Below are 21,719 nucleotides of genomic sequence, written 5' to 3'. Positions count from 1 at the left end.
CAGATGCTTCTTCTCATCTTTTATTTTTACCCCCTTCAAGGCAGAAGATCCTTCAAGCTGCTCAGCTGAATTTCTTATGAACTCAGCAAGCGATTTTTCAGTTCTAATCTAGTGGTCAAAAGCATCTCTGTTTAGCTACTGGAGCCAACTCTGAGCTATCCAAATCTCTGGCAGAAAGGACAGACTGATTCCAGAACTGAATTTTAAAACACCAGCTGAAAATAAAGTACAGTCCCAGTTACTGTCCACAGTGCTGAATACTTAAACTGTTCCATAAAGTAAAGGAATTTAATGGCCATTTCCAGAAATCACTTGGGCAGTTAGAGCAAATTCATAATTAGCCAGCCAGGTAAGAAAGACTCTTTATTCACAAGTTCTTCCTACACACCGTAACTCATCAATCACAGAGAAATGGAAACAAAGATTTTTTTAAATTTTTTTTTTAAATGAGATGAAGCCGAATGTTTCTTTTTAAAACTGAATCAAACAAACTGAATATCTCATTCAGATCATGAACTTACCATTTGGGCAGAAGAACACACTGTAGGTGTATTCTCTGGACAGTCCCTCTGGCTATAGAAAGACAGAAATCCACACATAAACCACAGGGCTTGGATTAGCAGGAACAGATTCCAGTTTTACTTGGAAAATATAGAAATTATATTTGCTGCTGTACAGTGGTTTATATCCTTGATAGAAGAGGGATGGCACAGGGTTCTGTTAGCTAGAGATGTGCTAACCACTGCCAGAGAACCTTCCATTTGATCACATTTCTTACATGAACCGGGCAAGTTTATCCCATAAAATTTCCATTCCTTTTTTTCCTGAGCAGTACTGAAGATTCACCAGAGGAGCTCTGAACCAAAAGGGTTCTTTCTGTCCAAGTACCACTAAAGCTGATTATTTCCAATCTCTCGAACATGCCACAAATCAACCTGAGGATCTTCATAAACCCATTCATGTTTGATTTCACAATTTGCCCAAGCATTTTTTTTTCCTGAATTACCATAAATTTGTATTTTCTCACCTCAATAATGACACTGCTGCGAACATAATCCACTCCCACGGGGATCCTTTTGTCCATGTAAGAGTCCTCTGAATGTTTGCCACTCTTTAGGGTCTGCATCCCCTCCTGACAGCAATTGGTCCCACCGTAGGCAAAAGCTTTTGCTAAGAAACAGAAGGGAAAAGCAGCAGAGATTTTGAGATAGGAAGATCTCTAGAAGTTAGAGATCTAAACTAATTAGAAACAGCTGATGAACAACACATCAAGTGCTGTAATTACAACTCTCTCATACTCCCTTGATCCGTATTTGAGTGATCACATCTAAAACTAGGCAATACTTAGACAGTCATGGGGTAACAGAGAAACTTCTTCCTACTTTTCAGTGTTGCACAATTTTTGCTGGGATTATTTGTTGAAAGACGCACAGAATTTGTTGTTTTTCTCTTGTTTAAAGATTTCCCCTGATCTCTTCAGGGAAATGTAACAGGTCCAGCCTTGCACGAGCAAATATCACAGCAGGAAAGCTGATGACCAGAGAATCTCCTGACGTTTGTTTGTACATTCTGTGCATCACAGGCAGTGAGTTTGTTCCTACAATAAATGAGGTTGAAAAGCCAAGCTGGCAGCAAGTGGAACAGAGGAATTGGGGCAATAGGGAAATAAGAATTTTCTCCTGAGAGAGGAATCAAAAGAAACACTTGTAAAACCCCTTTAAGCACCAACAAGCTGGTTTTAGCTGTGTACTACCAGTGATGTTGCTCAGGCCCAGCTCGTTGAAGGACAGAACGATGGAGGTGGGTTTGGCTTCCCCAGGGGCCACACACTTCTTCCTGGTCAGGTGGTGCTTCCCAGGGTGCCCAACAAACTTGATGCCTTTTGGGACAGAAATCTTCACGTGGACCTGCAAAAGTTTTGGGAATGTCATTCCTTGGAAATGTCAGCTGCAAAGCCAAACTGATCCATGTGAAGGAGTGAAACCTGCAGAATGCTTCATAAAAATCACAGAATACAGATTGTTCACTCTTCAAATAGCCATGGATTTGACTGAGAGCAGTACTTTCAGCTCAGCAATTCTACATGTATTTCTAGGAGATGCTGCTGGAGCTGGGCAGATGGGGAGTGTGAAAAGAAAACATCAGGGGAAAGAGGATTTCTTGGGGAAAAAAAAATTCCTTCAAAATAAATTCAAAGTATTCCTTCAAAATATTTTTGGCAGCTTTTTGATTATGAAGGAAATTCTCCTCTGTGGTTCAGCATGATCTCCCTTATTGTCTTCCCCGTATTTTTCAACATTTGTTTTCCTGAAGTGCTGCAAGACACTTCAGACTACTACACGTGTTACTATAAACAAAGCAGCAACATTTATTTGAATTTAAAAAGCAATATTTATCTTTTCAAAGCACCTCTGCTGACCCCACCTCTGTGTTAGCCTGGCACCTTATCTACTGTGACCTGTAGATCACCCACCAGCCGTGGTGATAACCCAGAATGGAGCCAGGAGTGAGAACTGAGCTGGTACCTCTGCACACAGGGCCAGGTAGTTGTAGACAGTGAGAGGGATCTTGGTCTGCTCGCCCCGGATGACGTGGTAGGGCAGCGTGAAGTCGATGAAGAAAGGTTTGAACGTCTTCAGCTCGGTCTGGCTGGCAATGCCCAGCCCCTTCTCCTCAGACAGAGCCACGGCCTCCATGATCCACGTGGTGATGGAGTCGGGCACCTCCACGTGCAGCTGGGCTTCCCCTGAGCTGTTACTGCCAAGAGAACACGGAATGACTTGGGTTCATCACATTAATTACATGATTTTTAATGATGTTAAAGCACACACAGCCTAACATTTTGGGGAGTTCCCTTATATTTGTAAGATAGGATCATCTGCTTTGAGCCTTACAAAAGGCTCAGTATTTTTTATCAGTTTTGAGACCTGCAAAGATTTACAAGCAGCAGAACAGCAAATAGTTGCTTCTGCAGAGCACAGATTCTTCCTGGATGAAAAACTTCATTTGCAGCCTCATTTTAGAGTTACTTTTCTTAGGGGCAAATGTCTGCACCAAGTAAAAAAAAAAAAAAAATCTAAACAAAACTCTAAAACAAACCTCAAAACCTAAAAAGAAAGTCAAGAAATAATCCCAGACTGAAGTCTTGGATAAAACAGTTCAACAATAATTGATTTAACAGCTAGTGAAATAAAAGTGGTTTTTGTTGGAGCTCATTGTCCCTGTGTCCACTGCTACACTGCAGACTCTGCTTGAACCCAAGGACAAATGAGAAATTTTCTAACATTGAGTTCAGCAACTGCTTGTTTTGATTCAGAAACATTTTGGTTTGCTGGGTTTTGGAATGACTGACTTAGAAAATTTCCAAACCTATCATTTTCTTCCAATGAGGATTGAAACTAATTATTAGCATTCAAATCTCTCAGTATGTAGCTTTCCTGTGCATACCACAACATACTGATATAAACCTGGTATCCTCTTCCATGTTTTATAATAATGGAAATTCAGTTATGTTCTTCAGACTTTGCTAAGCAGCTTTGGCCCTGCCTGGAACAGAAAACATTTCCTCTAACACAAGAACAAAAGCTATTTCATGGCTCAGCTGGCAGGGTGATTGGTGCAGTTGTGAGTACACCCTAAGGTTGTTTTCTCTCAAGTTCTTATTTATTGCCCAGAGCTTGACACACATGCTGCCAGCTCTGTAAGCTTTTGGGGGCATGGAAAATGAGAATGGAAGGTCTTCAGAAGAAGCTCTGCAAGTGTCCAGCACGACACACTGTCCTCATCTGCAGAGGTGCCTGATGCACACCCAGAGCACACCCAAAAGCTGCACTTCCACTGCTTTTCACATGGAAGTTGTTCACACTTGAGGCACCAGTGAAGCACCTTTGCTTTGCTCCTCTAAATCAACCGTTTGCAATCCTCAGTGAGCCTGAAGCCCTTGTGCCTGTCAGGAGCCAGGCAGCTCATCAGGGGCTGATCCGTGTGCTTGTATCACAGAGGGGAAAGGATTAAATCAATAAAAAGTGGAGATCACTGTGCCTTTTTTGAGTTCAGTCAGACTCCAGGCACTGGCCAGTGAATGTGGTTCCCCCAGCTCAAATTCCAGAGGGAAAACCCTTGGGAAATACATAGAAATGTGGAATGGTTTGACTTGGAAGACACCTTAAATCTCATCCCATCCCGCCCCTGCCACGGGCAGGGACATCTTCCACTGTCCCAGGCTGCTCCAAACTCTGTCCAGCCTGGCCTTGGGCACTGCCAGGGATCCAGGGGCAGCCCCAGCTGCTCTGGGCACCCTGTGCCAGGGCCTGCCCACCCTCCCAGGGAACAATTCCTTCCCAATACCTAATCTAAACCTTTTTAAAGGTTAAAATTATTTTAACTCCTTTTAAGCAGACTGGTTCCCTAATACTTAGGTCCCCACCCTGACTGGAGTAATGCAGCTGATACCTGCACTAATGTTCAGCCTGAGGAACAGGCAGAAGGGTGTCCTGGCTCCAGGACTGGCAACATTCCAGCCTGTTTAACCGGACAATTTGTTGCAGCTGATGTTCTTTCCACTGGGATTTCAGCCCATAACCAGCATTAACATTATTTTCACACAAGAGGGCACTTACTCTTCTGGGCAGGGGGCCAAAGTACACACTCATTTCCAGCCATTAGACCCTCCAGCCAGGCTCTAGGAATTTTTAGAATTGGTTTGGGAAGTTGACATTAGGCTTTTGTTTCTTTTTTTTTTTTTGAGGCTTTTATTTTATAATTATAAATGGTAGAAGAAAAAAAATAAATTCTTCCTGTTCAAGAGAGTGGAAATTAAGGAATGCTCCAACTCAGTTGTTTCTAATGAAATGAAGTGGAGAAAATGCAATCTGCAACTTTTTATTCCACACTCTCCCACTTATAATTAACTGCCCCAGCTTGCTGAGGCCCAAACGGGCACTTCTGGAATTCTTTGTGTATTTCTACAAAGCATATTTCATGCTCAATTGAACAGATTTGAATACACTTGCTCCAAGTTCCTGTCAAATTTAATTTATAATCATTTATTAAGAATGAAGTTTACTTGCAAACCTGGAGAAGCCTTTTAATAATTGCTTCAAACTATCCTAGATGTGCTGTTGTGGGAGGGATTAGTTATCTCTTTAGTAATTTTTTTTTAGTTCCAGCTGTACCCAGAGGAAACCACAATTTATGAGGCAGCAAATTGAGGTCTGGGGGAGATGTTCTTGCAGGAGATGACAGAGAAAGAAGGGATCTGAAATTTGAAAAGCAGAGAATCAACGTAGACACACCTGGCAGGTTCAGCTTGAAGCAAGTGAACACACTTCAAGAGCAGAGGAAATGTTGCAAAGATTAAAGAGGTAATAAAGAAAAACAACAACAATAGGGGCAAAAAACCAATTTAAAAATTAAAAAAAAAATCAGAAAATGCCAGTGTAACTCAGTAGATTTTAAAGAGCTTTGTTTTCTGTAGCTGAAGAGAGTACAACCCTCTGGATATAATTAATGTCAATACCTGACGTTGAGGCAGTGCCAAATCCACGTCTCGGGGAAGAAGGTTCTTTTCCTCTTCTCTGCTCTGCTAGAACAAGAAATAAATCCTTGCAAATGAATCCTTTTAGTAAGATATTTTCAACAGTCACTGGTAAATCAGAGTTATCACCTGACTGTGGCTCACATAACCAAACCTCTGGCTGGTACAGACTCATTAAGGAGTGAATGGGTGATCACTCATAACACAAATTACACGGCCTTTTGAAGCAATCCCTTTGTGTGCGCACACACTCTGCAGACAGAAATAAGAATCTAAGAAAATAGTACAAGTAAGACTACATTATTTCTGCTAGTTTCAAAGGTTATCTAAAAAAAAAAAAAAAACTGGTTTGTGATCCAAATTCTTTCACCAAACGGAATCCAGGGGAATGCACACAACACGTGACTTCCCACAGCAGTTACTACAACCCCTACTCTACATCCTTCTCCAACCCTTCACTTTGAATTGTCTTGATTTCTAATATTTTAATAATTTAAGTCAGCTTTTCTATGCCTGTGATGCTTCATTATCTATTTCTTAACTAACCCCAAAACTACTTCTGCTGAGAGAGGTTTCCAGGGGGTTCAGGATGCAGAGGGAAGGCCCATCCTCAGGTGCAGCATCACTTGTAGTACTTCCCAACCTTTTCTTCACGCAGACCCTCATTTCATTGATTTTGACACTAGCTGAATGGTCCAAATCATGAGCAATGAGGGACTCTGCAAAAACAGCTGTAGCTTGCAAATATTGCAAGAAATTCACAGCAAATTGCAAAGAAATATTCTTCAAAATGATAACTTAAGACTCTTTGCATATGCCATTTTTCCAGAATGAAATTAAATTTAACAAAGCAGTGTCAATAGATTTTTTTTACATCTACCAAGCCACCGGAAGGATTTCCCCACCACTGCCTTGTCTAAACCTGGGGGCATGGAGGTGGAAAACAGCTGAGAATAGAGAAAAAAACCAACTAGGAGCATCACAGACAACAGATATTAAACACCAAATGTTACCTTGGTGCTATTTTGGAATGCACTGTGGCCACCAAGGTCCCAGTGTGTGGCTGGAAGGCTGGGACAGCCTCATCTGTGTACATCCCTCCATTCTGCCTGTGGTTCAGGCTGACTATGTCAGTCATTACCACCAAGCCAGTTTCCTAGACAATAAAAATCAAGACCACAAAACAAAAACCAGCAAGGAGAAAAAGAAGTAAATAAAAAGAATTAAATAAAAATAATTAAATGTGCACTGATTTTTTTTTTTTTAATAGGATCCCTCAATCGTATTTCAACATTTACGGGGTAAATCTCAATTGAATCTTGGGGATTTTTTAAAGCTTTGTATAAAAATGACGTTAATGTGAAAATGCATGGGCAGAAGATTTATGGGAAAGCTCTTGTCTGATGGAAAATGCATTTAAATCAGTATCTAACATTACTGGGCAAGTGTGTCAGGTAAAAAATCATTACACGTATTTTTCCCCTAGAATACAACATTACAGCTTTTTACCCTTCCTCAAAGTTTCCAGTGTGCTCTGCTGCAGGCAGCTCTCTCATCAGGCATCACCAGTTCTGCACTGCCAGGGATGCCAAGCAAAATGAAAACTGTCCACACAGGGAAAGCACAGAGCTCCTAAGGAAGCTGCCAGCTCTGTCCCCTAAATGCTCTTATTCATAAGAGACAGCAGCTCCCAGGCACCACTGGAGAATGAGCTTTGTTCTCTGCACACACCCCCAGCTCTTGCCCACCAGGTGTGCAGCCCCTGTATCCACACCAGCTCCCCAAAAATGAACCTTTTCCCCAGAGTTTACAGCTCTCAGGAAAAAAAAAAAGCAGCATCAGAACAAAAACCCCCTGAGACCCCAGGGGGAGAAGCAGCAGTGGCTCCTGCAGCAGTGGGCAGAAACGAAGATTTAGGGTTTGTGATTAAGAGATCGAGGCATTGGGGGAATGTGTGAAAGCCTCTGGGGTTTAAGGCAACACAATAAAACAATTTAGCTAAAATCACAGGAAGGACAAAGAACGAAGAGGTGGGGGAGCTGTGGGAAGCAAGGACCATCAGTATCAGCAGTTATGTGGATTAAAGAGGGAAAGAACATCAAACATCAGAGCTGTGCTCTGGCTCTCAAGGCCAGCCTGCATTTCAGAGGAACAAGTAGGACAAGATGATGTAAAGAATATCAAACAGTTACAGCTCAGCCTTTCATGCTGCATCTCCTTGTCTCAGGGAACAGAGGCTACACCCTGCAGTGGTACAGAAGGCAAAGAAGTGGGGTGTGAGCAGAGCCTGAAAGGGTGGATGGACTCTGCTGTGCAACTGCAGGAAGGGAAGGAAGAGGCAAACAAGCAGAACTTCTCAAACAGATGAGGTAACACCCATTTTAAACAAAAAGAAAGCAAAAAGCTCATGGAAATAGTAGCATGTCTTAAAAGCTACAAATGGCTCTTTTTCAGCTTAAAAGACTGCACTGTTAATGTGTAAAGCGATGAAAAAATGAATTAGTTCATGAGTACATTTTAAAAACCCAACTTGTTTTAAATGCTCAACTTGAAAATTGATTCAGATACACAGCAAAGATCAAGGGAAATGAGATTTTTAAAATCTGGCCAGGTTTAACTATGGAAACACACCAAGTAACTATAAATATATAGCATTTAAGTAGTAACCTGATCAAGGATATAAAGATCTTTCATGCAGATGGCAACAGAAGCTGAGAGAACCAGGGCAGGAAAGAAATGGAAATGATTTCCAAAGGACAGTCCAAAAGGCTGCAAGGAAAGACTCACATTCCACCTTCCTTCCCTGCTGGAGCAGCTGCAGAAGAGATCTGCAAGCTCACCCATGCCTGGAGGAACCTTCTGGTCCCTGGTTCTCCAGAGCATCAGCATGAATTCCTCCACCCAGCAGGACAACTGGCCCTCCCAAGATTGGCCAAAATCAAACCATATTTCTCAAATACCCTTGCTAGAACAGTGTACTATGTTCTCAAAAATTGCTTTTCATCCTATCCCCCCAGAAAAACAGCTCTGATGTGGGGAAGACCTCTGGCCTATGGAGCTGAAAATCACCCTGCAAACATGAAAGCAAAAAAGAGACACTGCAGAGAGAAGGGAGGCTGATTCTTCCTACTGTAAAGGCGAAGCGAGCGTCCTTGGTGATGTCCCAGTGCCAGGGAAAGACAGAAGACCTGCGGCGTCTGCGTGAGGACATGCCTGGCCACCAGAAGTGCCCTTCTTCCTTTGGAGCCCCAAAAGCATCAGATACATCATACTCTGCAAGCTCTTGGAACACCTGCAGGGAAAGGGCAGAGGCTGCTGTCTTTGGGGATTTTTGGAAACCCAAAAAGCTGCTTACTCAACGTGGATCAGGGTCACAGGAGTGAGAAAAGGACACCAGTGCTTAAAGCTCCTTCTACCTGACTGGCTGTCAGCTGGAAGCCTGTCTTGAGCAGGTAGACACTCTTATCCACAGTGGCAATGCAGACACAGCTCGATTTGGCAGCTCTGACCTTGATGTTCACAACGTCACCGGGCCTGGTCTCGTTGGCCGAGAGCGCCACGGCAACCTGGGAAGGAAAATCCCGTTAAATCCCGTTATAATCCCAAAAAACAAAGAGTAATGAGACACCAGCCCTTCCTCCCCACTACAGAGCCCCTACCTGGTTCTCAAAGGAGGAGTTGACAGTGAACTGCAGGCTGTCTGTGACCCCCTCTCCGTTCTCCCTGACGTAGTACACAAGGAGCCGGCCCAAGGGAGCCATGGAGTGAACGACTGAGAACCTCAGGAAGGTCACACACACCTCAACCTCTGCTGCAGGCGTGCTGGGGGGTGCTGAAACAGGAATTGTGGAGAAAAACAGCTTTATTTATCCCAGTCACTCCCTTCCTGCCCCATCCTAATGCTGTCAGGCACAGAACTTTCCAGCCAGGGCTTGCATTCTTCCCTTGTTCCTGTTGCACACCTTCTTGAGTTCAGAATCTTTTCCCTTTTTGTCATCTTTGTGATAGGTAATTAGCACTCATAACTTAATGAGCAGCATGGAGAAGGTGGTAGGGAATTTTTTTTAAAGACTACTCAGTGCTTTTCCAGCCATAAAAAACAAGGAAATGCACAATTAAGTTATCAAGCCATTGAAAATAAACATGTTATCTATTGCTGGAAAATGGTGATGAGAGAAAAGGAATGAGTTTGAAAGAGGATTATGCAGTTTATAGAATCACAGAATGGTTTAGGTTAGAAGGGACCTTTAAAGGTCTCCTGCTGTGGACAAGGATGTCTTTTACCAGACCAGGTTGCCCGAAGTCCCACCCAGCCTGGCCTTGAACTCTTCCAGTGACAGAAAAACCACAAAGCCTCTGAGCAAACTGCAAATGCAACAGCTCAGAACAAACCTTCAGTGCAGAAGGTCCTCACAAATCCGGGGTTACTGATTGCCAGAAGCTCGGTGGGTACATGGAGGGAGGTTCCTGTTCCTCTTTCCCCAACTCCCAAACTGGTTACTGGGACAGCCAGACTTTTCCTCTGGCAGCTGTTATATCCAGCTTTCCAATCCCACCATTCTTTACCCCCCTCTTCCCCGGATTCACCAGATTTGTATCTTTCTGTTATTTCTTGTACAAACCAGGAGTCCACATTTAATTTCCCTTCCCCCTGTGGACTGTGTGATCTCCTTTATCCTGATCCATGTTATCAGTCCATTTAATTTTTTCTTTCTATCTCATGTCCTCTTCTCAATTTCAGCTCAACCAATTTAACCAACTGCCCCAGCCCTGCCATGCACTTCCCTGCCACTCCACTCCAAGCAAATATTGGAGTTTTCTCAACTGAGAAAGACTGCAGAAAGACCAAAGAAAATTTTCCAAGAGTTCTCCAAAAGGGATATTTTTTTTTACATGGCTATGAGGGCAATGGATTTATGGATTTCACTGTCTTTCTTGCACAAAATTATCTATATCCTTTGAGGAGCATCACATTAAAAACAAAGGTTGTGGAAAGGTTGTTTTTCCCTGAAAATGAGGGTGAGTTGCATTTCTGGTGCTGGCTACCTGTTCCTGGGAAACGTGTGAGGTCAATGTTCTTCTCAAAGGGTGTGGTGGCTCTTTTGCTCCTCTGCTGGGTGACATTGCTGGGCTGCAGCCCTGACAGGACAATGTTCCCTCGTGATGCCACTTCATAATGGAGAGTGAAGTTGCAAGGACACGTGGACTTCACTGCAATCCAGGCCTCCTCTCCCACCTGCAGCCAGGGACAGAAAAGCCAGAGATCTGCTCTGTTACAACGCTTTTGGTTGATAAAGCACAGAAACCTGTTTGGGTTCCAGGCCACAGGAGGTGTGAGCCCTCTCCTAACAAATGTGTGTGTTGGAAAGTGTATTATTACATTAGCACTGCTCTCAGGGAATTTCTCCACAAGAAAAAGGGGCCAGTGTTCAGCTCTCCGCTCGCTGCAAATCTACAGGAGAATGAGCTGGGGGTTGTATGCATTAATGAAACAATAAAGGAATCTCTGGAATCCTGAAAGTTAAGCCTTTTGGCACAGAGCAGCTGTCAGAATTGGTTGAATTTTAGACACCCCTTCAGTAGCCCAGCCCAAAAAAGGAAAGAGGTAGGTTGGGGGTGGGAAGAGATGTGTGTTTGATAATCTTTGCAGTTTAATTGTGATTACATTCACGTGGCAAATTCCAATTCAAACATAACCATGAAATGACTGGGAAGAGATCCGAGGGAAAATGCTTTCAAATTACACAAAGTCTTGATAACAATTTGTAAGTCTGGCACTCAGGGAGGTGTCAAACACACAAATAAATGAGAAGAAAGTTTCTTTTTTGTCTGGATAAACTCATCTGATGCCTGCAATAGGCTCCAGAGCAGCACACCTGGGTACTGAAGCCCTGCACCCAGAGGGGCTCACCAAGTACTGAACACCCCCAAGACAAAATCCCACAAATCCCACCAATCCCAACAGAACAGACATCAGTCATGGGATTAGCACTGGTCGTGTCTGGCTGAGCAATAATCACTCTGTGCAGCAGCAGACTTTCCTAGGAACACAAACTCCTTCCTTCTGGGATCTGAGGAGCAGCTGACGCTTGCGTTCAGTAGGATTTCTTCAGCACCTTCCCCTCCTCACCCTCCTGCCATTTAAAGCAGAGCAATTCCCAAATAAAACCGTTCAGGCTGGATAGAAAATCCCCAAGAAATCTTTTGAAAAAGCTCTTCCTTCAGCACCAAGTGTTCTCCCTGCAGAATGTACACGTGGCACAAACCTAAAGGGCACAACTGGAATACAAGGAGCTGCTAATGGTTAAATACAGTGAGAATGCCACAGAGTCCAAGAGGTGCCTCGTGACATTAAATATTTGAAGTATTAAGAATTCCCCAGTGCAAATGATGAAACAATTCATTAAAAAATGAATGTAGCTAATTGGAACACCCAGTAAGAGCTGGCAATGCACGGAAACAGTTCCCACATCAGCTGGGCATCCAGCTCCAAGCTTTCCCACAGAAGAATTAGTTCTAATCAGGTTATAATAAGAACAATGTGTTCAGATTAGCAGTGTATAATCCCCTTTCCATACCTCAGGAAACTTGTAAAAGATTAATTAGCCATTAAACTTTCATGAAATGCAATGATAAAAAAAAATGCTCTTATTCAGATACAAAGAGTCTGAAACCAACCTGATGGACCTGCTGATAACAAATCTCAGTGTGTTTTTTGCCAAAACCCACTTTTTTTTCCCACAGAGCAATATGCAGACCCTCAGAACATCATCTTGGGTAAGAAGAAACCCTCAGCAACTCTCAGAAAGTATTAAGCAACAGAAATCATGATTAAATCAGATCTTTGCTTTAGGAGAGAAATCACAACAACTTTTATAGGGCAGGATTACATTTATAGAGAGACTCCTACAAAAACTACCAAAGAAGCCAAGGCAATCATGTTCACAGTTCAATAACTGGAAGATTGATCAGATCCACTGGAGATTTAAACTGGAAGTTCCAGTGAGACTGCACAGCCTTAATTTTGATCTTTAGTAATTCAGCCACTCCCACTAACATCACTTCCACTCATTTTCAGCAAACAATCCATGTCTGAGTGTTGCTGGAGGTGCACAGAAAGCACATTCAAACATGGAAAACTGAAATGTTTTCCATGCCTACACCCACCCCTCTCTGAGCAGCAAGGACTGGAAATGAGGTGCTGCACAGAGCAGCACCAAGGGTGCTTTGCTTAGCACCGAGTGTAGCCCACATTCAACAATTATTTGGTGGCTGAAGTGCAGCTCCTTCACCCTTTGTGGTGGAAACAATAACAGTTCAGGATCCCAGCATCAGGAATGTCCAGAAATATTTAATTAGAACAAAGTACTTTAAGCCAAGCAATGCAGTTGTTGCCATGATGGAATGTGAAGCCAGCATACCTGGAAAGGTTTATCTGGTGCCTGGAGCTGGATGTGACATTTGCTGGGCGAGTACCAGCTGCTGATGGACAAGTAGTTGGGTAGATATTGATCCCCAGAGGGTTTCCCATCAATTGCTGTCACTTTGGTCTTAAAAAAAAAAAAAATTACATCTGAATGTTATGCATAGAAAACCCATTTTGTTCTTCCCTAATCTCTATTCCCTTCTCCCATTTTATACCTTCCAGCTTTCATCTCTTGACATCTTTACTCCCCAAATATTGGGCCCCTGCTACCATATTAAGCTATATTTGAAGAAGCATCTTTTAATGGTGGTTATCAACATCAGTCCTCCTGGCAGCACGAAACAAGCCAGTGTTTACTGTGTTGAAATCCAGAAGCTGAAGCTAAAAGGCACTGATTTCCTGTTTGTAGCACTGATTTATAAAGTGCAGGTTTGACAAGATTAGTTACATTAAAGCCTGCTAATCCTATAAAGAGCTTTTACCCACCTCCAGCCAGACATATTGGGCAGCTGTGGGGATGGAGGGGATTTCAAACTCCACCAGGCCATTCCTTGAGACCAGTTCACTCGTGTAAACGTTGTCCTTTGGTGTGAGCTCAGCTTTAATTCGGATGGTGACTCTGTCAGCTGGACTTCCATCAGGGTAAGTGACTTCTACCTGCACAGTGGGGCATTTATAGAACAATGGGTTTTAAATTATCAGCCATTCCACTCAACGACAGGTGGGGAAAATCGCTGGGATCAAGTGAGTACAACTTTAAATTAGCCACACATCCGTGGCTCTACTTTTAATCTCACCTTCCCTTTGTAAGGCAGCCCCGGTTTGAACTGCTTTCGGGTGTCCTTGGAGTACTTGATATCAATCAGCTGTTTCTGGACAGGTGTGGAGTCATCAAAGGTCACCTGCTTGCTGCCATCAGAGCTGATCACCGTGGCCCAGATGTTGACTGTGCCTCGGAAGTGCTCGGGGACATCCGCTGGCATCATGTCTCTGACACACACATCGAACACAGCAGAGCCATCGATCTGGGGTGTGTGGGGCAACAGAAAGGGAAGCTCTCATTTCACACCCAGACAGGGCCTAGAAGCCAAATCTAAAGCACAGGCATGTGATAGGAGTTTGCAGCAGTGTTTTGGAAGGATTAAGATTGGAGGGAATTAATGGGGGAAGGAAGGAAGGGAGGGAGGAAGGAAGTTAATTTCATTTTCCTCCCTTACCCATGGTCTGGACTAACTCTGTCACAGTCCCTCAGTCTCCTGCTCTCCTCAGCCCCATATGCTCTAAAGACAGATTAATACCATGCCAACAAATTCTTATCCCACCAAATCCCAGAATATCCTGAGCAGGGAGGGACCCTCAGGGATCATCAGTGCAGCCCCTGGCCCTGCACAGACACCCCAACAACCCCAGCCTGGGCATCCCTGAGAGCGCTGTCCAAACGCTCTTCAGTGCCCCACCACGCTCTGGGAACAGAGCCTCTTCCTAATATCTAAAATCATAAACCTGCCATGGAAAATTAAGCAACATTTTTATTATGCTGGCCCCGGTTATAATATTTACCCCTTTATTTTCTGATTTCCCATCAGCAACAAAACAGAGCTGTGGGATTAATGTTAAAGGAGACAGATCAGGCATTTTATCACAGGTGAGTGCATGGTCTCCCTCACCTGGGTGGTCTTGAGGACAGGATGTCCCACTTCATGTCTGTAGTACCCCACACCATTTATAGTCATATTGACAATTAACTTCCCTGTCACTGGTTTTCCAAAAGTGTATCTGAAATGCAAAGAAGATGATTAATAACTTCCAGCTGGTTTCTGCTTTTGTGGTTGTATAGAGACAATTACCACACTACCTGCACCTCTAGGAAACAGTATCACAGGAAGTTTTCCACATTGTTATTTTTACAGAGTTTTTGAAGGCTCTTACATCAGAAAGCATCTGATGATGATGATTAGAAATCATCTGAAAAGTCTGCAGCAGGTGGGATCCAAGCTCCAGTGACTGTACTACAATCCACAGCAATGACACTTGGTTTGGGACACATTCCTACCTGGCATGGACAGTTCCTTTTTCACACAGTGAAAGATCACGAATGTAGCGAGGGGGGTCGATCAGCAGCTCAAACTTGGGCAATACTACAATGAGAAGAAATACAACAGAATCTTTTCAAGCAGATCTCTTTGCCTGGGTTATAGAGAAGCCCCCACAGCTCTGACAGGGCCCTGGTTGTGGCCAATGAGGGTAACACCAGCACCCAGCAGAGGATCAATCAACAACAGCAGCAAACTTTGGCAAGGTGACCTTAGCAAAGCTCCCAGTTACCAGTGTCTGCATCCCTGAAGTACATGGCTCTAAAGAATTTTTCCTCATGGCATTTTAAATGCATTACTTCAGGTGTTTCGTCTCAAGGGAGAGCATTTCACAGTGTTCTGTTCTTCCGAAAGCACCTGGGTTACGGAGGACTCACCGTATTTCTGCACTTCAAAGGATTTGTTGTAAGTGTGCCCCTGCATCTCAGCAAAGATGAGCCATTCTCCAAACACTGGCTGATCAGACAGAGGGAAAGTCATATTGACAATGCCTGAAAAAGGAAGCAACACCCTGTGAACTCTGCCACTCTCCAGCCCTTGCCAAGCCTTACTGAACACAACTCAGCAGAAGCAAAGGCAAAACACAGTACACAGAGGAAAAGGAGAAATAATCTGGAACTTACCACAACAAAATGGCTTCAAGTTTTTCCATTCTATCATCCGAGATCCCCGAGGATCCTGCAGGGTGGTTTAGGGATGAGAAACATCGCAATGAAAATGAGTATCACGAATAGATTTAACTCAGTTTGCAACAAAGAACTCCCTCTTGTAACATACACACTTCACCAACAGCTCAAATGTAACAAATACCTGTCAAAAATGTCCTGAAGGTACTTTACCAGGGGTATTTGCTTTTTAGAATTATTTAAGAGCTCTGCTCGTGTAAGCAATGCATACAAATAAAGGCTGTCAAGCCGCAGATCTTTCCCTGCCTTAAGACACCTGTCCTGGATGGGATGAACTCACCTCTGAAGACACTTTCTCTCTGTTCCTAAAGGGAGCTGTACAACCAGCAAGACAAATTTTAGATGACTAACTCGGATGAAATGAATCCTGCTGGTTTTGCCAGCATTAAATCTGTGCTGAATGCAAACAAGAGTGAATCCTTCTGCTTTCTGGCAGCTAAACACGTGGTTAAAAACAAAAAAAAAAAAAAAAAAAGGAAAAAATGAGACTAAACACAGAAGGAACCTCTCATTCACCTCGTAAGGAGGAAGGCAGGAGCACCCTTCCCTTGGCATGAATTTCTACTGTCCACTATCCCAAGGTTTGGGTGCAGAGATGAGGGTGGCCCTGCTCTATCAGCCCAGCAGATGAAGGATAGGAGTGGCTGGGCATCGAAAAGAAGGGAGAGGGAGTGGGGCTGCCACAGTTATAAGTCTCAGTGAATCAAGCCAATTCTTCTCAGGCTGAAAAATGTGAATGGATTTCTGAACCTGAAGTAGAAAACAGGGATTTTTGCTGGTGACAATAAAAAAATCAAGACACAAAGACCAGTTAAAGACACAGGGATAGAGATAATTGCACAGGTTAGGGGTGGGAATGGCCATAATGGGCTGGAAAAACACAAATTTGTTCCTTTAAAGGCTACACAACCTTCAAACCTCTACAGGACATGGGCACACAGATACTCACCACCACATAAGCTTCAATCTGGAAGAAAAAAGAAAAATAAAAGGCTTTATGAAACAACTTTTCTGCTTTTTGTGATGAACTGTTGAGTCAACATAAGCAAGGTGTGAGACCCAAAGTGCCAGAGTTTAAAGCTCTCTTCTTTGCTAAGAGTAACCTGAGAAATGCACATTTAATTCAGACACCTAACTGGAAAAAATAATAATTTACATATCTGTGCACTACCTAAATAAAGTGCAAGTCTCTGAAAAATTCTTGTCTCTGCTCTGGCAGAGCTGCCTCCTACTTGCCAGCACTGCAGAAGTTTGTATTCTCCTCCAGTAGGAATGTGACCAAGTGAAAAAAAGCTAAGTTACAAATAAAACAAGCTGTCACAAGCTATGCCTAAATAGGTTAAAAATCCAGTTCTATTTCTGCATAAATGTACATTTGAATAAAATGCAGGCTACCAAGTATTCCATCATATTTCACAGTGTGAAAGGAAACAGTTTTCTTTACCCTGTCGTTGACCGGCCTCAGGTCAGAAGTCACCATAAAGAGATTTATCAACACTAAAAAAGGAAAAGAGGGAATTTATTAGTCACCACAGCTGAGACTGAACAGAAGAGCTCATCCTTAAGCTACCCTTGAAAGCAGCCCTAGCAACTGGCAAATTGTCCAAGGTCACTCTACCTTTCTGCTTGGGTTTGTAGATAGGTTTGTCAGTCTGGATGAACACTGAGGAGCCCTTGCTGTCAATGGTGACTGTGGTGTAGTTGTGGAAAATGTAACCTTCCTCTGCCAGGTGCCTGTTGCCCCAAACTTTCAGATGTGCTTGTCCACGAAGCCCTGAAGGCACCTAGAAAACAGACCAGGAGGTGAAGAAGACACTGAAAAACCTTTGAGCTTTTGGGGAATATAATTGACATTGAAGTGGGCAAGAAGAGCCACCTGCTGTGTTTTGGTGTTAATCTGTGTTAGTAGTGAAAAGAAAATGAAGAACATACTAGATTTTCTACAATATATAAACTTCAAAGGAGGTAAATTCATGTTGAAACCATGGCAGGAAATCCTCTTCTGCCCTTTCTCTCTCAAGCAAAGTGATGGTTGATCCATGATCTACATGTGCAGCTTCCAGTACAGAGGGTGTGTTACATGGGGAAATCAACCCACAGCTCTGCCAACAGAGGGAAAAACCCCAACAACCAACACAAAAAAGTCCCCAAAGCAAAAAGTGCATGCATGTGCATGTTCAACCAGTTGCTCAGAGAAGTAGGAATTTAAAATTATATCAGGTTAAAAACGACAAAGTAAAAAATCTGATAACACAATTCCAGGCCCAGATCACAACTGAATATTTTGTTCCACCATCCACCTTTGACATCCCAAGGATGACAAGCCCAATGAAGTCCTAAGTTAAGAAAGCCAACACTTTTAAGGGCTTGTTCTTCTAGTCCAGCTCCATTCTGCCCACATTTGAAGTCATAACCCCACTTCACTCACACAGCATTCTGTACTGCCATTCTTATCAAATAACCCCAACCTGGAACTTTACGTTGAGCCACGAGCCACTGATTTTCTTCAGTGGTGTAAGCGCCTGGCAGGTGAGCTGCGATGGGTTGAGTTTTGTTGTTTTCACTCTCCACTCTTCCTCTGGTGAAGGCTGTGTCCTCCTCAGTGTGTGCCCCAGAATGTGACATTTATTTGTGCCAGAGAGCCATGCTTGATGTGGCTGAGGGAAAGTCCCTTATACTTTCACCAGAAACATCTTAAAATAATTGACACTCACCTTCAGTTTAATTGTTCCTTTATCTAAAATATGAGAGAGAGAGAGAAAGAGTTATTCTCAAGGTAAGGCACTAAGATTTTAGACATTTGCAGTTGAGTGAAAGAAGACCCCACACCCCAGAGCTGCTCCCTGCAGTATCCCTTTGTTATGATTCCACCTGAAGTAATTTTCCTGCTCTGTGTAAAACAATCTGCATGGTGAGCAAGCCAGACCCAGCAGAGTTCTCCAAAACAAACCTGGTTCACATTTATTTACAATTTTTGCCCAAGGTAAACTGCAAAGTGCTCTGTGATTGAAGAGCACCCCCAAGGCTGAGGTTTCAGCACAGGGCAGCCTGTGCCTACAGAAGTGTTTTGCTGTAAAAAGGACCTGGCCTCTTTTGGGACTTAGACAATTCTCAAAACAAACACTCCTAGGATCTGTTTTGATTTCTGGATACAGCCATACCTTGGAGTTCTCTTGAGCATGTGCTGTCCACATGTGTAAGCATCACTCCCTTTGAATGGCTTTGCAATTGTCAGCCCATTTCAAAGACAACAAGGGGAGGACACAACCAGAGACAAACTGTTTCAAGAAAGGGAATGGCTTTCATAGACCTCCTCTTTTTAACACACAGAAGGGTTAAAACTGGAGAATTAAAGAGCCTGATTGCCTTGTCTACACTACAGCTTCCACCACTACTGACAGTGGTACAGCAGGGCTGCTGGACTTCACTTTCACCTCTGTAAACTCCCTCAGTATTAAGCTGGACATAATCAAAACACATCTTTACTCACAGGACAGAGGTATCTGGCTTGGATTTTAAAGGCTTATCCAACTACACAAACATTACCACCTCTCTCAGCAACACTCAGTCCTGAAGATGGGGAGATTCCCAGCACTCATTTTGGAGAGAAGAAATTGATGATGATGTAGATCTTATATTTTTCTTCAAAAAAAGCTTCTATCTTACTCCTTATACAGTCCCCCACTGATAAATATTCAGGGACCAAAAGGAAGTATATTCACTAGAAAACTTAAGAGTATTAATTATCAAGGGTCTCTGTATGTCTTGGTGTTCCAAAGTTATCAGCCTTACATGTTTGAGATCACACACATCAAAACCACATTAGCACAATCGACTGAGAGGGTGCAGCAGTAGCAAATCAATTAAATATTACTTTGATTCCATTATCACCTAAAGCAATTCTTTAGGAGATATCAACGTGCTCCCACAGCACCTCAACTCGTAAATCAGTTCTCAAGTTCAGAACTACAGGAGCTCACCCAGGACTGTTCCGTGGCTCCGTGACACAGTCTCTCCTTTGACCACCAGCTGGATCTGCACAGTTGTCTCCTTGACAGAGTTGAAGATGGTCACACTTATGGCTTCCTCCACCCCAGAGCGGAAAACAGAAGGTGCTGCAATCAAATAACCCCTGAGGAGCACAATTGGAAGTGGTCAGTTGAGACACAGCAACGAGAGCGTTACCTTCATTTGTGAGCCCCTTTTTGTGTGGCAAAAGGAAAAGAACAAACTTCTCTGTGACATATTTGCCCTTGTATGGTCACATTTGTGGCCACCAGAAGTCTAAGCCTGTATCTAATATGTATAAATGTATAAATGAACAAACAGAGCCTAAGTGCCTAACAAATCCTTAGGATTTAAATAAAACAGTAATGTCTGTGTTTATTGCATCTATGTAATAAATACATTCATTTATTTGTTATAGGTAACAAACTAAACATACTACCAGCTAACCATAAAAGAGCTGAAGTTTGTGAAGGAATAAGGAGGTACCTGAACCTCCTTAGAGCTTTGTAGCCAATGCTTTCTTTGAAACAACTTAGATATTTTTGACTCAATCATATGGCTCCATTTTCATAGTTCAGCTTCATATAGAAGAAGAGAAGGGACTCAGAGCTGATTTTTGGAGCTTTCTAAACGTCAGACTCAATGCATGTAACACACCTGAACTTCCAGTTTATACAGAAGCAGCCCAGAAACTGCAGCTACAGAACTGGGCTGGAATTCCCAGCTCTACTACCACATTCTTGTTCAAACAATTAGATCCTGCCAGTTTACAAAAGGCATTATTTTAGAAGGCACACAGAGAGCTTTAAAGCCACCCAAAACGACCTCCCGTAGATGCTGCAATGCGAGAGTTTCTGAATGGAATCTGCACCACTCCTCTGTGAATGGCACCGTGCCATGAACTTGTCAGCTAAAAGCATTGCAGGCTCTGAGCTCTTTGATGCATTGGGCTGGAAGCAACACATTTATATTCTCTTCATGACACACCTTTCTGGGGTTTTATCTCCTACCCCAAAGGACTTTTTTTAACACGCGGCAATTCCTCAGATGCCTTTTCAAGCCAAATTTCTCAGCCCATGCCTTTCTACAGCCCCATGAGCCAGGTTGCTTTAGTCCATGATTAATTATCACTTTGGGATGAGGATGATGGTGTTTTACAGCCCCCAAGTAATCTTTTATCAAATTCCAAGCCCATGTTTCTCTCTCAGCAGGCCTCATTGCCATGGAGATCCTATTACCCCCAAAGGAAGTTCAGAACTCTGTGGCATTTGAGTTAAATTGCACAGGGTACTTGCAGATTCAAAACCTTATGGCTGCCAGGTTTGCAAATTCATCAGAATGGTAATAAATAACAATAAAAAGTTACTACCGAGCCTGCAAATCCTTGGTAAGAGAGAGAGCTGAACTAGCTGCAGAGGGAGAAAGAGTACCAGCTGCATTCAGGGTGAAATGATCAGATTTAAACTGTCATAAGCCCAGCACTGCGGTGCCATATGTGAAGCACATGTACTCATATTGTTCTGAATTGCTAAAACTCTTTCTGAAGTATCAGTCCCTTGATGCAACTATTTAAAATCACTTAATAAGTGGCATTTGAAAATTAAATATTTCACTTGGCAACCAAAGAGTTAACCTGACAGGGACTGGACAGATCCTTTAAGCACACTTAACTAACAGTTCTGTCAGGTTACACCAAAACTTGGCAGGACGTGAAATATTTTCTAGTAAGCAAGTGAAAATAAGTTCTCCATGGCACTCAGTTAATGCAGCTATTCACGATGCTGACGGGCTATAATAAGCCAGGGATAAAGAACAAAGCAAACCTTACTCAAAATTAACCTAAACACACTGGAAAAGAGCTGCGGATTCAATTTCTAAAAGTCAGAGAACTTTCCCCGCACTTTCTCCCCGGCTGATGTTCCCCACAAAAAAAATCTTCACACGCCGCTCGGGAGCGCCCAGCGCTACCT

General features: G+C 43.1%; 1 protein-coding gene across 1 annotated transcript in view; it reads right to left on the bottom strand.

Annotated features, from left to right (window-relative positions):
• CPAMD8 (C3 and PZP like, alpha-2-macroglobulin domain containing 8) overlaps positions 1 to 19,868 on the bottom strand; it is a 50,104-nt gene extending 30,236 nt beyond the window's left edge. Inside the window, 22 exon segments of the mRNA XM_017743884.1 lie at positions 522 to 573; positions 1,028 to 1,170; positions 1,754 to 1,907; positions 2,526 to 2,757; positions 5,519 to 5,581; positions 6,550 to 6,692; positions 8,667 to 8,828; positions 8,953 to 9,102; positions 9,196 to 9,368; positions 10,583 to 10,772; positions 12,958 to 13,086; positions 13,449 to 13,619; positions 13,760 to 13,987; positions 14,630 to 14,738; positions 15,016 to 15,100; positions 15,433 to 15,546; positions 15,679 to 15,733; positions 16,691 to 16,708; positions 17,186 to 17,238; positions 17,360 to 17,525; positions 18,456 to 18,478; positions 19,722 to 19,868. Of these exon segments, the coding sequence (XP_017599373.1) occupies positions 522 to 573; positions 1,028 to 1,170; positions 1,754 to 1,907; positions 2,526 to 2,757; positions 5,519 to 5,581; positions 6,550 to 6,692; positions 8,667 to 8,828; positions 8,953 to 9,102; positions 9,196 to 9,368; positions 10,583 to 10,772; positions 12,958 to 13,086; positions 13,449 to 13,619; positions 13,760 to 13,987; positions 14,630 to 14,738; positions 15,016 to 15,100; positions 15,433 to 15,546; positions 15,679 to 15,733; positions 16,691 to 16,708; positions 17,186 to 17,221 (2,407 nt within the window). The 5' untranslated portion in view covers positions 17,222 to 17,238; positions 17,360 to 17,525; positions 18,456 to 18,478; positions 19,722 to 19,868.
• Positions 19,869 to 21,719: the final 1,851 nt, after the last annotated feature.

The sequence above is a fragment of the Corvus brachyrhynchos genome, unplaced genomic scaffold (assembly GCF_000691975.1).
Source record: "Corvus brachyrhynchos isolate BGI_N302 unplaced genomic scaffold, ASM69197v1 scaffold219, whole genome shotgun sequence".
NCBI lineage: Eukaryota > Metazoa > Chordata > Aves > Passeriformes > Corvidae > Corvus > Corvus brachyrhynchos.
Note: the sequence above shows the minus strand (reverse complement) of the source record. Positions and strands in the feature narration are given on the sequence as shown.